General features: G+C 42.5%; 1 protein-coding gene across 1 annotated transcript in view; it reads right to left on the bottom strand.

The window, feature by feature from the left end:
* Nucleotides 1–665: 665 nt before the first annotated feature.
* The window catches only part of LOC103371838 (double C2-like domain-containing protein alpha), a 31247-nt gene continuing 16576 nt past the window's right edge, over nt 666–15336 (bottom strand). Inside the window, exons 7-11 of the mRNA XM_008301296.1 lie at nt 14589–14648; nt 7599–7798; nt 3104–3185; nt 2734–2830; nt 666–802 (exon numbers count right to left, since the gene is read on the bottom strand). Coding sequence (XP_008299518.1) covers nt 666–802; nt 2734–2830; nt 3104–3185; nt 7599–7798; nt 14589–14648 — 576 coding nt within the window. The remainder of the gene's footprint in view (nt 803–2733; nt 2831–3103; nt 3186–7598; nt 7799–14588; nt 14649–15336) is intronic.

A 15336-nucleotide genomic window follows, 5' to 3' on the forward strand; every position in this document is an offset into this window, starting at 1 on the left:
ATCGACACCGAAACATGCAAATAACTCACACAAACCATCGACATGGAAGAACCAAGTTATCTGATCAGGTTGTGCTGTCTACAGGCAGTCCAGTGACAACCACATCCACCGTCCGACAGCGTTAAGACCACTTGGAAGTCTTCGGAAGCATTCGTCGAAAACATTATTGCGGAGGGAGAGGTATGTGCTGTGAAGACGGTCGTTGCTGTGGACCTTTAATGTCAGTAGCTGATGAAAATAACCGGTTGTATCTAATAGGAAAACCTGACATGAGTGACAACGTGAGAATCATTTAACCTTCTTCCCTCATCATACATACTTAATTCATTTCAATTTTTCTTTCTGATTCTTGCTGAAACTAGAAAGTCTGTCCAGTTTGGAGCAGCAGAAGGTGCATTTAAGAAAATGAATGAACATTAATTAGAAAATTCTCACAGTTTCCAAGATTTGTTCTGGTTCTCTGTCGATCCACATTTAGAGTATTGATCTCTAAAATGTGGCCCCTTTGGGCATGTTGTTATGGACAATGAACTCATTTATGACACAAACTGAGTTGGATATGAACCCGTCATAGTCATGCAGAAAATCTTCGGAGCATGCGATGAAGCGTCTCTCGTCTTCAGGCTTCAGTTCCTGCAGCGTCAGTACAGTGGGGGAGGCTCAGTTCATTCCTGCACTGTGGATCCGGGCAGCTCGTTGGTCAACGTGTGCCAGCGCTCCACCTTCTTGCCCTTGTTCTTCAGACAGTCTATCCAGTGCTGCAGAGTTTCCCCCTGCGAGTGGCACCCGAAGGACACGCCCCCTTACAGAGCAAAGAATAGACTTGAGTAAGAATTGCATTCCACTTAGAGGGAATTAATGTAACAAACGCTGCAGGATGAACAAATGCATTTAGCATAATTTAGCATAATCAGCACGCTGTTGTCTGATTGAATTACTTTCGATGCCAAACAAACAGGTTGTGCGTTGCGAGGAGTGTAGGCGGAAAGGGCTGCAGCTCAGACCTACACATTTACAGTCTGCAGCAAGTCGTCTGCTTTGTGTCATTGTGTTGTTTGTACTGTTTCATGAGCAGTAAGTGCACGTTTTGCTGTCTTGTTCTCCCGTTAACTGTCTGTATAATTACTTACACATGTTTACACCTGCTGCAGAAGGGCTTAGACACAAAGAACTAACATAATGACATTTTCCCATTTTGAAAAGAGAGAAACAATTCATAACTTTAAATTAAATGGTTTGTTTTTAATGCACATAAAACAACTGAATGAATCCTGTAAGGTTAAATGAATTCTTATTAATTTCTGACCTCAACAAGTTTTCATTCCAACCTCTATTATTGTAATTGTGATGAAAGCTAGAAACACAGTTCAGTTGGTCCTAAATTGCGCTGAAAGGAATATTACAATATCTGCATTCATTCAAAGTTCCTCTGTCATTGACTAAACCCCTAAAAACTCATCTCTGTGTATCAAAGTTAGATATTTAGAGTAAGTTTTTCTATCAATATAATCCTTTCCTGCCTTAATAAAAGGTTTAGTAGTGCTACGATGTGGTTTCCTCTCCCTCCCAAATCACTCCTCCCACTTGGCTGCAGCTCGAGCACACCAGCTCACTTACGTCTCTGTTCAAACGCTTTGAAGCGACTCTGCACTACATAACGGTAAGTAGTGATGATGGAATAATTCACCAATGCATGTTTGCACCAGAAACCGATTCTGAAGAATAATAATGATGCACCCACCCTGCAAGTGTAAAACAAACTCATTTATTTCATGATATGTCTTCTAGTTGATATAAAACACCGACGGACATGTCAAAAAGGTGAGAAACTTGATTTTCACAGAACGAGTCCCTAAATGATGAGGGACAGGTAGCTTTGGTTACATGTTCCTCAGGTTAAACGTGAGCTCCTCCCTCTTTAATGTGAACTTTAAACTCCAGAAAGCTGAGAAAGGTCACACTGGATCATTCTCAGAGGAGTAAGTGGAAATTATTAATGAAAAATCAACATATGGTTTCATTCTATCACATTATTTCAGGTGTGATGAGGTTTTTATAGAAGTGAAGTACCTGAACATGTGAAATGTGGTTATTTAGACGCAGCCTCATTTATACTGTCCTTCTGCTGGAAATGCTCACCAGCACTCAGAACAGGCATTAATCCTCATCTAAGAGTAATCCCAAACAAATGCACTGTTTCCTACTGTTTGAGTAACATAAGCTGAAAACTAGAGTGTCCAGCTGTTTCAGATAATTACTGACCCCTTTTACAAAAGTAAAACTGGATGTTTGTGTCCTCATTATAACAAGTGGGTTTGGTGCCACCGACTAAAGTGCAACCTGTGAGTACAGAAAGGTTGACGGAAGCTCTGTTTGCCTTTTTTTATGGGATTTATAAAGTGGAAACATAGAACAATGCTGGACTTAACCTTTTGCTGACGGAAATCTGTATTTTAAAAAGTAATTTAAATAGAGGAACACAAGTAAAAGTAATTGCTCACTCAAACTAAAAGAGCAAGTGTAGCTTCAAACTAATTTTAAGCCAAAATGTCACCGACACCCTTCAAATTAGACACAGTGCTGCACTTAGATGATAATAGAGACCATCTTAAAATATCTTTGGCAACATCTGCCATGGCTACAACATTATCATACTTGCAATAAAACCAGTCAACGATGGAAAAACCAACAGCAGGACATTGGTAGCCGCCAGTGTTTGCTGTTTCAACTCACCTATGAAGTCGTTGGACTTTCCCAGGTCATAGTCCCACACCGTGACCTCCAGCGTCTTGGTGGCTAACTCTGAGAAGGAGATTTCATAGAAGAACTCCTGGTGGGAAAATAAAGAGGGAGAGGTCAGAAGATCACACCCAACACACATGTTGCTCTTCTTCTATAACCCACTAAAATACTCACTAATGAGGTGGCACATAATTATATGCAAACTGTAATTGGCTGCTGTACAAAAGGTTGCAAAACTTTACATGCGGGTAGAGTCCCTGTGGACCACCTAAGTCTAAATGAGCTGCCGCTTTACATTCATATATTACAAAAGTGCTTCCCACGCGCACAGTGATGCACATACACAAACGTGGAGGTCTACCTCATTAAACTCTGGGTTGAGAGTCTTCTTTATGACCGCTGTTTTGTGCTTGGATTTCTTCTGGACGTCTGGCTTCAGGTACCTGAGACAGAGAAATGTGACACTATCATATATGAGTCTGGTCATTATCGTTGACACGTCAGAGCGCCGCTGAAGGGACGAGTAAAGCCCTCGGAGTAAATGCAAATACCAGGGACGGCTGTAAAGGTCGAACAGGTTGATACACAGAGGAAGTCATTATGTTCTATCAAGCACTGTTGTTGATGATAGATTTACTGGTCCTTCCTGTCATGTTGCTTCATTCTTGATGACATCTTCGTTTAGAAAAAGCATTTACCTGAAGGAATAGTTGGACATTAGGGGACATACACTTTTACACCTTATTTCAGCAGGTTATATATGAAGAATGTAGGCGGTTTGGGTTTATTTCTGCCTGCTGTATATCCCACCATTAAAGGTAAAACTAATGCTGCACTCTCCACCTTTGTTGTAGAGATTCAGGGAAACAAGAAGTCACACAAAACAGCATGCAAACGTCACATATCGGGGTGACTTGCTGTGTTGTCCACACATTGTTTTGTGTGATTCCTGCTTTACCTGATTGCCACGTTAGGATGACCCATAGAGCCACACCAGACACATTAATGGGAGATCAAGCTATAGGCAGCAGCTCTTATCTTATCTTAGAAACAGAAGGGAAAAAAGCTACAATGGCTCTGTCCAAGGCAAGTGAGAACCTCTGGGTCTAAAAAACATGAAGCCAATGTTTCTCGAATGTCCACTTGAGGCTGCCTCCAAAAGAGAGTCGATCCCTATCGACCCCAAGAGTAAAATGCCCAACTTTAACGCAGGAATAAACATGTTTACAACCTGGTCCAAAAAATGGTTTTAGTCTCTATATCTAAGTTCCCTGTTAAGGACCATAGCATAGGTGGTGAATTTTGATATAGCTTACCCATTTACATTGTGCTGAAGCTTAAAGTTATACATAGTTAAGGGCGTGACCACGTTGAGTGACATGTGGGTGTCGTCACAGGACAGTCCATACCTCCCCTCAGCTTCAATCATGCTCCACCTCTTTGTTATTTTTTTTTTTAGCAAACTAGGATTTAAGAAGAGTCAAGCACTGCCAAGATGGTGACAGCTGGAGCCACCACACTGAGCTCCAAAATTGCTGTTACACAAATTAGTGGGTGATGGTGACAGAGGGTACATCCATCTCTGTCTCTGGTCGGGTCCAGCTACTTGGGTTTTAAACAAACCCAATGCAATATGATTATTAGGGAAGAGTTTATAGATTAATTTTGTCAGCTTGGCCCAAGCAGCAACTTCCGGTGCTAAAAATGAAGTCAACTCAGAAGTGACAAAAAATGCAGTTCCTCAGATGTCCACTTGAGGCTGCCTTTAAAAGCAAGTCAATCCACATCGACTCCCATGTTAAAATCAACTTTAAAGCAGAAATAAACATGTTCAAAACCTGGTACAAAAAACAGATTTGGACTCTATATCTAACCTTCACATTCATGACAACTGTACATGTGTTAACTTTTTATATAATGCTCCCGTTAAAATTGTTTTCATGCTTAAAGAGATATAATAATTAAGATTGGAGTGGGTGCAGTCACAAGATGGTCGGTGGCCTGATTCGGCTTCACTCACATTCATTTATAAAATAGCCAGAGGTTAAGAGGAGTTAAGAACTGGCAAGATGGTGAGATATGGAGCCACCACACTGAGCTTCAAAACTGGTGTTCAGGAAACCTATCTGCGACGTCCATCTTCATACACAGTCTACGGACAGGACCAGTCTTTGGGCTGAACTACGCTAAGCGGCTGCTGGCTGTGGCTTCATATTACAACTAACTCTTATCTAGAAGGCAAATAATCACATTCCTCTAAATATTCCTACCTCTATCTTAAATATTAATGAGTAATTTAGATGAGAACATTAATACCACCATCATGTCTCCATGCTAAATGTCAAGTGTCTGCCAGCAGATGGTTAGCTTGGCTTTTCTCCTGGAAACAGGGGAAACAGTTAACCTTCCTCCGTCCAAAAGATGCGACAGACCTGCCAACTTACATCTCTACAGCTCACTAATTAACATATTATTTTTACTGGAAAAATGACACATTGTGTTTCACAACAGACAAGAACTAAATAATTTCTTGGCAATTTCAAGTCTCCAGTTTGCACATTCCAGAAACTACTTGTTGGTGTAAGCTTTGGTTTTTTTGTTTGTTTTTTTTGCATGGATTAAACAAACAGAATAAAACAACTTTTGAAGTGCTAGTTGGCAGATTTTGTTACCTTCAAACAGAACCAGGCTAGCTGTTTCCTCATGTTCAGTCTTCATTAAAAGCTGAGCTAGCCAGCTGCACTGCTGGTTATGGCTTCATATTAAAAGGATAGCGCTATTAATCTTCTCTAATCTAATTCTCCATTCATTCCCTGAAGGTTTGATGTATTATTTGGGAAACTAACCCTGTGTGAGGACCGATCAGTAATTCCTTCACCGACACAGCACAGATTGAAAAAGCTCAGCTTCCCTTCACGGGCTGTCATTAAATTCTCAGGATATTTTTAAAGCCAGCTGGAAAGAGCGTGGCAAAATCTCTGTTCACATTTGCTTTCCACCCACCACCCACAGCTCGGAGAGCGTATGTTCCCACGCGCTCTCAGACACAACAAAGCATCTGGGAAGAAGCTCCCGCCAAAGGGCAAAGATGTGAGCACGCATCCAAACAAGGTGCGCAATGTATCACTGTGGATGTGTGAGGAATGTATGCGTAGGTTCGGTGGATGTAAAGAGTTCAAGGTTTACCGGGGAAGTAGAGGGGAGGTTGATGTGTGCTGAAATGAGGCGAGCACGGTGGCATGATTAGAAGTTGTTTAGTGTTTTCCAGAAACAACCTCGAAGCCAGAAGCAAAACTCAGGAGACCACTGATTGAAGACGAGGTGAGGGCGGGGGGGTTTAAAGCTCATTTGTCCACTTTCCGTCAGGTTGCATCATTCAACGCAGGGACCTTCCTTCCTGCCCTCCCTGCTACAGACACACACAGTGACACAAACAGCATTGCTTTTCTATCAGCAGTGAGTAATGAAACTCTACAGGACCTCTGTGACACTCACAACAGACCCCCAATCTGTTTTCCCTAACCCTCCATTTCCTCCATGACACCAAACACCCCTAACATTAGATCATGTCACTGCCTTTCAATCAGTTCGGTAGCCTGTCAATACGCACACACACTGTTATAATTATCTTGATGAATGAGTGGCATATTTCCAAATGGCTTCCATTTGTGTGAAAAGCTGCCCTCATCTGTCACCATTACCTTACGTGAGGTTAACTCGTGCCATCAATCACCCGTGAGTGGCGACAAAAGTTGATTCATGGGGTTAATATCAGTCAAGGGCCAGTTTAGACCAAACGCATTAAGGTGTTAAAGAGCGGGGGACCGAGACTGGAGAGGTCATCCTGAAATGAGTTTTTGTGAATCAGTCCATCCGTCTCAGCTGTGTGTTGTGTCGTCATTTAAAATGTGTCCACGTATGCACCTGATTTTTATTCAGGTGCATACGTACATATGTACCAGTGAGCAAAAACATTATGACCCCTCACAGATTAAATAAATGACAGTGATTAGAGTCAAGGTCTAGGATTTTTTTGAGGTAAACAGCAGTTCTTGTAGTCAATATGCTGTAAAGACCTGAGACAATCTGACGTGGGCGATCTTGTTAAAGCCAGACGACTGGGTTGGAGCATTCGTAAAAAAAAAAAAGGCTTTTGGGGAGCTCCCAGAGGAAGGACAAACCAGAACCCTTAATCTTAAAGGATATGCTGCAACAAGTCAACATGCTCCAACGAGAGACTTAAAGTTTTTGCTGCTAATGTCTTGTGTCCATAGGGAACCTTCAGAGGCCTGTTAATGCTGTTTTCCACCACGGGACCATGTGGGTCCTTTTAGGCCAGCCAGACCCTTTGTGAATGTTCCAACTGCAGGAACAGCCCTAGTAGGACTTCTTTCAGGGCCGTTTTGGGGATAGAAAGTAAACTGCTGGGAGGATCTGTATACTCGGTGAGGACGACAAATGTCATTTTTTGTCCTTCTACTCTCTGTCTTCACCATAACCATTGTAACAGGGTAACATCAATTGTTCTATTTCCTACATAGAACTGGCGTTACGTCCAGCAACTGTTCTGGCATATTCAGGATCGACATTGCAGTCAAAGCTGTTGGATCCTACATTGCAATAGAAATAGAAAGCCTTAAAGGGTAGACTGGAGACTGTTCCTGTATACATTCATGCCATCCAGCACCTGCACTTGAGTTTCTGCAGTGAAAAGCCAGTGACACACTCCATACCTGGGTGGGTCAAAGCTGTTTTGGTGGCCCACATAGGACCAGCATAGATAGGGGTGGTCACAATGTTGTGGCTCATCAGTGTAAACTAATATCATACAGTTCATGATTTGATGTCGTCCTTACGTTTTAACGTAGGGGTCGGAGAAGCCGTTGACGTCCATGGCTGCCAGGTGGGCGCAACGTTTGACGCCCACACAGAGCCCACCACGAGCTCTATCCTTGGCCTCGCCCTTCACGTCGCCATCGCCGACAGGGGGGAGGTACTGAAGGCAGAGCAGCAGACGGCCTCTCTCCTCTAGACTTCTTTGCTGCTCAGTCTCCCACTGAAAGAGAGAAGGTATGAAACTAATTTAAAAAACTAAACTAATAATAAAATCAGGAACAAGGTGTGTTTTCAGCCTTTGTAGTTGACTTAAAACAGTGGAAGTGTGGCACTTCCTCATAAAAATTGATGTTCAATCCAAACAAGTTCAAACAATCCTGATTAGGCCCATTGGCACCATCTCTCTACCATCTGTGACGACATTCCCATGCGGACACACAGGTCATTGCTGGTTTGCCAGATCTGAAGAAGGGAGCAACCACAGCGACAGAGACAGCAACTAGTAGTATGTCTGATAAACCCAGGAAGCATCCAAGACAAGCTTCTGATGTTTAAGATGAAAAAGAAACCCGGCAGAATGATGACAGCCAAGGCAAAAGAGGAGGAGAAAAAAGTTTGGTTTAAGATTCAAAGTGATAAGGAGTCTCATATAATGAGAACAATACATCAGTGTAGTGCCGTGACGCGCTGGTTGAAAAGCCAACAAGATTCAATTTGTTCTTAAACGGCTGTCATCCATATAGTGATGCAGCCTGTGATTTTAAACGACTGCGACTAATTTAAGAAGCTCTTTGTTCAGTCCCTTTCAGCGCTACAGAGCCTTTTAGTGACTTCCAGCTTATTGATTTGTTTTAGCGGCCTGCAGCTTTGTTTACTTTCTCTTTTGTTTCCGTCAGCGTTGTTTCCAGCCTCACCAAGCAGGTGTTTACAATGAGAAAGCACTAATAAACCCACTGCACGCCCCCTGCAGCACCAAATGACACACAGACAAAGTCGCAGCAGCTAACTGGTGAACATAGAGGAGCATGTAGAAGCTGAAGAGACAGATTTCTTTGGTGGAGAACTAATCCAACGCAGTCTCAAAAGAATAGCCACACAGGTCCACAGTGCTAAAGGTATTATTTTCCTGGATCAGTCCAACTTAGGAGTTTCACTCTTCGACTGTATATGAAAGATAGAAGTAACCACTGGGTCTAAAAAGTGACACCGGAGGGTTTTAAATCTGCGTTCTGTCTAAAAGCCAGCAGGAGGCGACTCCTCTGCTTTCAAGAAGAAGTAAGATTGTATAGAAGTCTATAAAAAAACAAGCCTCGTTCTGACTTCATTTGCTTCCTCAATAAATGTTTTTTTCATCAAGTTTATGGTCTCAAGTAGTTTAAGGCTGTTTTAATTCAACAAATGTTCATTTTGTAATTTACGGTCCCATTTAGAGTAAAGTAGGAGTTAAAGTAGGACACTCTGCTTTATTTGTTTTACTCTAAACTAGACCATAATTTACAAAATGAACCTCGTGCTGAATTGAAGGAGGCTTGAAACTAGCGATTAAGTCCATTAGTAAAATGTTTACTGAGGTAACAAATCAAGTGAGAAGTCGGGTCATTTTCTCATTGACTTGTGTACAAGCTGACCGTTTGTTTTGCAACAACTGGAGTCTCCTTCTGCTGGACATGAGGAAGAATGCAGGTTTAAAGAACTTCTACATTGACTTCAGATTCAGAAGGCTATGTCTATCTTTTATATACAGTCTGTGGTGACAAGTCCCACCACAAAAATAACCCCTAAAAAACACAAGCACACAGACTAAAATACATTTTCTGCTGTAGGCGAACAAAGCTGTTACACAAGAGTTAGTACTGGACTGGTGGAGTTTACCAAGTTCATTATTTTTTTGTTAACTTGAGTAACAACAAACTAACTGTTTCCAGTTTAAATGCTAAACTAAGCTGACTGTGTGAATCTAATGGAAGCTTATGTGTTTGTTTAATGTGCGTTGCAGCTTCAAATAATGATCCGATTTCAGAGCCTCAGTTGTTTTTGAATTTAGAGCCGGTTCTCTCCCTCACATATTGGATAAATTAACCAAGAGGCCAAACCGAAGGACCGATGTGCTCCTTTCGGTTCATTAAGATAACTGGAGTGAAACAGCTGCCGGTGTTTCTCCCCACATTCAAGGTTGTTTAATGCGTCTGCTGATGGTTTCGCCTGTTCTCTCGCCGCGCAACCCCACCCACAAATTTATCTTTTATCCATTTCTCCGTCAGTGTGTGCGGTGCTGGCTCCACATTGACGCCTGTTTGTTTCCACCCTCCTAATGAGTTGCTCTCTATCGATCTGTGAAGGTCTGAGCTGTTTTATTACTTGGTACCTGGTGCACTAATTGCGAGTTTTAAAGTCTCTATACTCATCAATGACAGATGGCGAACTGGCAGTTGGCAGTAATGATGATTCCCACAGAAAAACACGGACAAGGCGAGCGGGGAAAGATTGGAAAAAGAGAGAATTAGGAAAAAGACGGGGACAAGCTGTTCAGACAATTAAAAATAGGGAGCGTGGATGAGTGCGGGGCATGTGGCATATTGATCGCTTTGGCTGTGCCCACCTCTAGCCTGAAGATAAGACTTAATGACATGATGGGGAGATATAAAGGAGAGGAGAGACATTTAGTGAAACATAGAGCTGCAATAGAACAGAGGGTTTTTTTGGTAAGTCGTAAAAAAACAAGCACCTACAGTGATGCAAATCCCGAAATAGCACACGTACATCTTCCCTATAAATAACATACATGTACTGCTGCTGTTGGCCATGACGGTGAGTCACAGGCCTGTGAGAACATCGTCTTCTCCTTCTTCACTCTTCGCTGCAGCCTCCTTGCTTTCTTTCATCTGTCACTTTGAATCTAATCTGTTGTTCCGCCTGTTGTCAAACGCTTTGGTAACACTTTGATGCTGTTCACAGAAAACACTAAAGCCAGGAGGACGACGAGAGTTAATATGACTTAAAGGCTGATGCTTCAGTTTGTCCAAGACAGGTCTTTGCCAGTGGACAGACTGTACTCCTGTTTGTTACTTGTTCACAGTGGTAGTTGGGTTTGTCTCTGAGCTGTGACAGATGAGCTCAAATGTTGGATGAAAGTCACTGAGCTCTTTAGGTGGGAGAGAGAAAGACGTACATCACAGCGAAGGACATTGTGTACATTTTATAGCAGGAAATGACATGCTTTGGAAAAAAGAAAAAAAAAATCACCATATTTTCTCAATACACTAAATGAAACCCTTATTTGGTTGTGAATGATCCGTAGCGTGGCCAAAGCTGGCTATGCTGCTCTAACTATAACAAAGAGGCAGCTTCTGGTTGTGGTTTGAGTCATTTGTTGGATCTATGGGAGCCCCAGTGTGGCTGATATTGTTCCACCTTGTCGGTCTGTCTTAACTTATGAAGCAACATTTTACCTTAACTAGGTTCTACAAAGTCGGCCTGGGTGATATAACGAAGCAGGTAAACATGATAAAAGGCTTCATCGACATCAATAAGTAGAATATCCAGAAAAGCCACATCAGTTGTTTTACAGTGCTTAATACACCAAATGAGCTATCTAATTAGCTATATTACTGTTTCCACAGACACACTTGTACATTTCTACCAGATTTCAATAGTTGCACATTTCTTACTCTACTGTTGAAAATGTTGTTTGATTTTGTGAACGCACAGACAAGATTGCTGCTTGCTTTAATTGCACACTCTGCAATAGCCGTAGCCTATTAATCATGGTACACAGATATACATATAATATTAATAACAATTAAAAGCATAAATAAATGAGGATAAAGTAATCCTCTCACCTTCATACACATCAAGTAATGAAAACAAGTTTAACCAGGAGGCGTACTGAGGGCGACCAGAGCAAAGCCGCTGCAACAAACTGATATTAAAGTCTCTGGCTCAGACCAGGTTCCCCCAGACTGGGACACTACAGTCCACATACACCCCATCAGCACTCGAAGCATGTGTCACTTAGGTGGAGCTGGTTGGGGTTGCAGGTTTGTGGGTGTTTTATGACCACGAAGCCTGTTTGGCAAACCACAAGCTCCACCACAGAAGGTCTGTGGGCGCAGACGGAGGCAACAGAAGGCCCCTGAGGATGCGGACTAGCAAGAGACCTGCACATAAGCCAACAGGGAGAGTAATGGAGGGTGAAAGGGCTTCATTTTCAGGGGATGTGACTCGATATTTTTGAGCCATAGAGCGAGCATGCTTGGAGTTTTTCCCGCAACTGACCTTTTTTGTATCATTATGTGGTTTCACTTTCACGGTAGCTTGCATTGAATGCATTAAACGATTTATCGATCTAATTGCTAGCGATGAAGTGTCTGTCGGCGGTACATATCGCTATCTTTTTATCACCCAGACCTTCTACAAAATGAACTGAGATAAAATTCAGAAGAATCACAGTGGGTTTTTCATTCACCCGGTCACACAAACACGTCTCCAAACAAGGCGCTCGGCTGCCACGAGGAGCAACTGGAGGTTCAGTGTCTTGCCCAAGGACATGATTGCGATTAACTCGACCACCTGAGCCACGGCAAGAGTCAACACAGGAAATGTCATGCTTGAAAACTGATCCTACTGTTTGTCTGTCTGTGGACACATTTTTTCCAACATGATAGCATCGCAACTGTACAAAAGGCAGTCACGAAACTTTTACAGGTTAAGTAAAACTGAAATAAAGGTTAAAGTCGATTATAGCTGTGATCCGACTCATGAGTACTGGCAGCATTTGTAACTCTCCATATGAGGTATCGTCATCTAGTGAATGAACATGTTGGATTTACCAGGCATGATAGCTGATATTGTTTTCACCTTCCAAGTCTCTGTGTGTGTGTCATCGTTGCTAAATCTGGTCCTGGAGACACCTACTGTAGCAGAAACCATAACAAAGGCGGTTTTTGAGTGTTTGGCAGGTGTTTGCGTGTCTGTCTGTCTGTGGACAGATTTTGTCAACACAACGGCATCACAACCGTGCAAGGTGTGCAGCTGACATCACAATGAGTGTCGACATGGCTGCGGTCCGAAAACTCATTGGCGTCGAGGCTGGTGTGATCTCATTGCAAGATGGTCTCCAGTTTTTCTTTCAAACTGTGCCAGTTGAGCACATATTTGGGCGTTATGTGTGTGCGAGTGGATAATCGAATTGTGTGGGAAGAGGAAAAGAGTGTAGTGGATGTAGTGCAGCCAATTATAGTCAGAAATGAATGGAATAAAGCAAAAATATAACTCTGAGCCTCAGATCTCGGTCTTGTTTGTTTTTTCAATCTCCAGTAACAGTTGTTTCTGTTGGATCATGGTGGATATCGCCTGGAATTGTGTTTCAGACTCCTCGACCTCTTCTACTGAGTCGCTATATTTTACAATGTTTTTTTGTCCCCTTTGGCAATACGAGCTGCTGCACGGTGAAAATTACACAAGTTCACTTTGACATGGTTGTGCTGCTGCTGCAGCAATATCTGCACTGTGCTTCTCACTGCTGCTTTACAAACCCCAGAACAACATGTGTGTATCAGTTTTCAGCACTTTCCAACAAATCCTGTATATGTGACATTTCTGCTCACTATGTCTGAAACTCTTGAAAGAACCAATGTACATTCTTACGGATGTTGAATTTGTGACTATTAAACAGCCTACCAGTACAGTTTGATTTGCTCTGCTGTGACCTGTGGTTCAGTCAAATTAAATAAATAAACACAATAATCATCATGTCATTAGCCATCGTTTGATAAATGTTGCTTTATAAAATATGTTATTTGCTTAGTTTACTAATTTTCTGACTGATCTGTATTCATAGTTTTTGGCATTTTCCATTCACCAAAGCTTACATAGTGATCTTGTGAGGGGAAATCGTCTTTTCACATGTGCCACACTAAGATGCCACAGACAGGGTTAAGGGTCTTGCTAAAGGACCCAACAGCTGCAGCTTGAACCCCCAACCAACAAACTGAGTCCCATCTGCCCCTAAATAATAACTAATCGGTGCAATTCCTGGAGAAATTGCAAGTGAGATTGCTGAAAGCAGCTGTGGCTTGCACAGTTCAGCACATTTGCTGGAGGAAGCTGGCATCAAACGCACAACTTTAAGACTCAAGGACAAGCCGTTCTACCAACTGAGCCGCATCGGCCACAACACGTGATACTCAAATAAAATTATTCATCTTAGCCACAGACGGCGCTGCACTTAATTAATAAATCAAGACCGGTTTAATGGATTACATGATTCAAGTCGGTCTGCTAATTGATTTTCATGTCTTACAGAAATGCATGGAATACATTTAAATACATTTGTATGTAAATGATGTGCACGCTGATAAGCTGTCAAACAGTCACAGTCTGAGCAGAAATTCAACATAAAATTCAACAAAGACTCAGATGTGAGTTTGCAACTATTGATTATGCTCATCTTAAATTAATTAAATCTTTTTTTTTTTGATGACTTAATAAACTGTCTGCTTTAAAAAAATTATGAAAAAATATCATCATCACCCATCCAGAGTCTGAGAATGTTTTACCAAATATCAAACCTGAATCAATCAGTCAAAGAGCTGGAACCTGATAGTGTTGCCTAATGTTCCTTTGAAATGGGTTAACTGATCAGTCAATGACCAAAACTGGCTCAGTTAACGAACAAATTGATTATTTGCTTAATCACTAGCCAGACAAAAGCTAAATTCTGCAGTAATGCTGTAAACGAGGCCTGATGAAGAGTGATGACCTTCGTTTCCAGGAGAATATATTGAAAAACGAAGAGCAACCTGGGATTCATTCATTCTCATACCGTTATGATAATGAGTGTGTGAAGGGCCGCAGCATGCCCCGGGGACGGATGTAAGATGAGAAAAGGTCATTTTGGAGCTATTAGTCCCACATTGGACGATATGAGCAAACCTCCCTAAAATGTGGACGCTGTCCTTAAAGACGGACTAAAAGATAAAGGAACAGACAGAAGGAGCGAAGGTGTTCACCTCTCTCAGGTAGCAGGAGATTCCTCTGAGGGCCGTGCTCATCGCAGTCGGCGAAGGCAGCTGCAGACAAAAAGAAGAGAGACGACATAAAGTGTGAATGACGGACAGGCAAACAACGCACACAGACTAGATGAGCAAAGAATGAGGAGGAAGGAACGGATACATCGAGTCGAGGCTGAAGCCACTTTGAAAATTACAGGCCTGATGCCGCGGGATGACAGAAGGGCTTTAGCGTTTGATCGCAGAGTGGCCACCGGCCTCAGAGGGCCAATCTAATACCAGCAGCCCTTTCCAACTCATAAAGAACAAAAACCCGGCGCCCTCCCACCCCCTTTTCACACACATGGCCCCTGCTCCCCACCCACCACAGCTTTTATTTTCTAATCCATTTGTTTCTCATCTCTCTCACTTGCTGCCGCTGTCTATTGACACTTCGCCGGCCCCCCTCTTCTCTTCGCTCTTTCTCCTCACCTTTTATTCTTCCAATCTCCGAGCACCGTTTTGCCACGTGTGAGACGGCTGACATTTAGCCTGCACAGAAAGCTATTTGTGGGCTGTTAAAGTAGAAACGATTCCCTGTTCTCGCTTTAGCCAGCATTTGTAATTCAAAGGAGGTACAAATCGTATGTGAACGACACCAGCTCATCGTACTGTAGAACACACCTTACAGCCAAAAGTATGTGGACAGCCCTAGTTGGGCACATTGACGCTGTTTCCAGCTTTGTGGCAGCAGTTAAGGGAGGTCCTC

Source organism: Stegastes partitus, unplaced genomic scaffold (assembly GCF_000690725.1).
Source record: "Stegastes partitus isolate 25-593 unplaced genomic scaffold, Stegastes_partitus-1.0.2 Scaffold1656, whole genome shotgun sequence".
Taxonomy (NCBI): Eukaryota; Metazoa; Chordata; class Actinopteri; family Pomacentridae; genus Stegastes; species Stegastes partitus.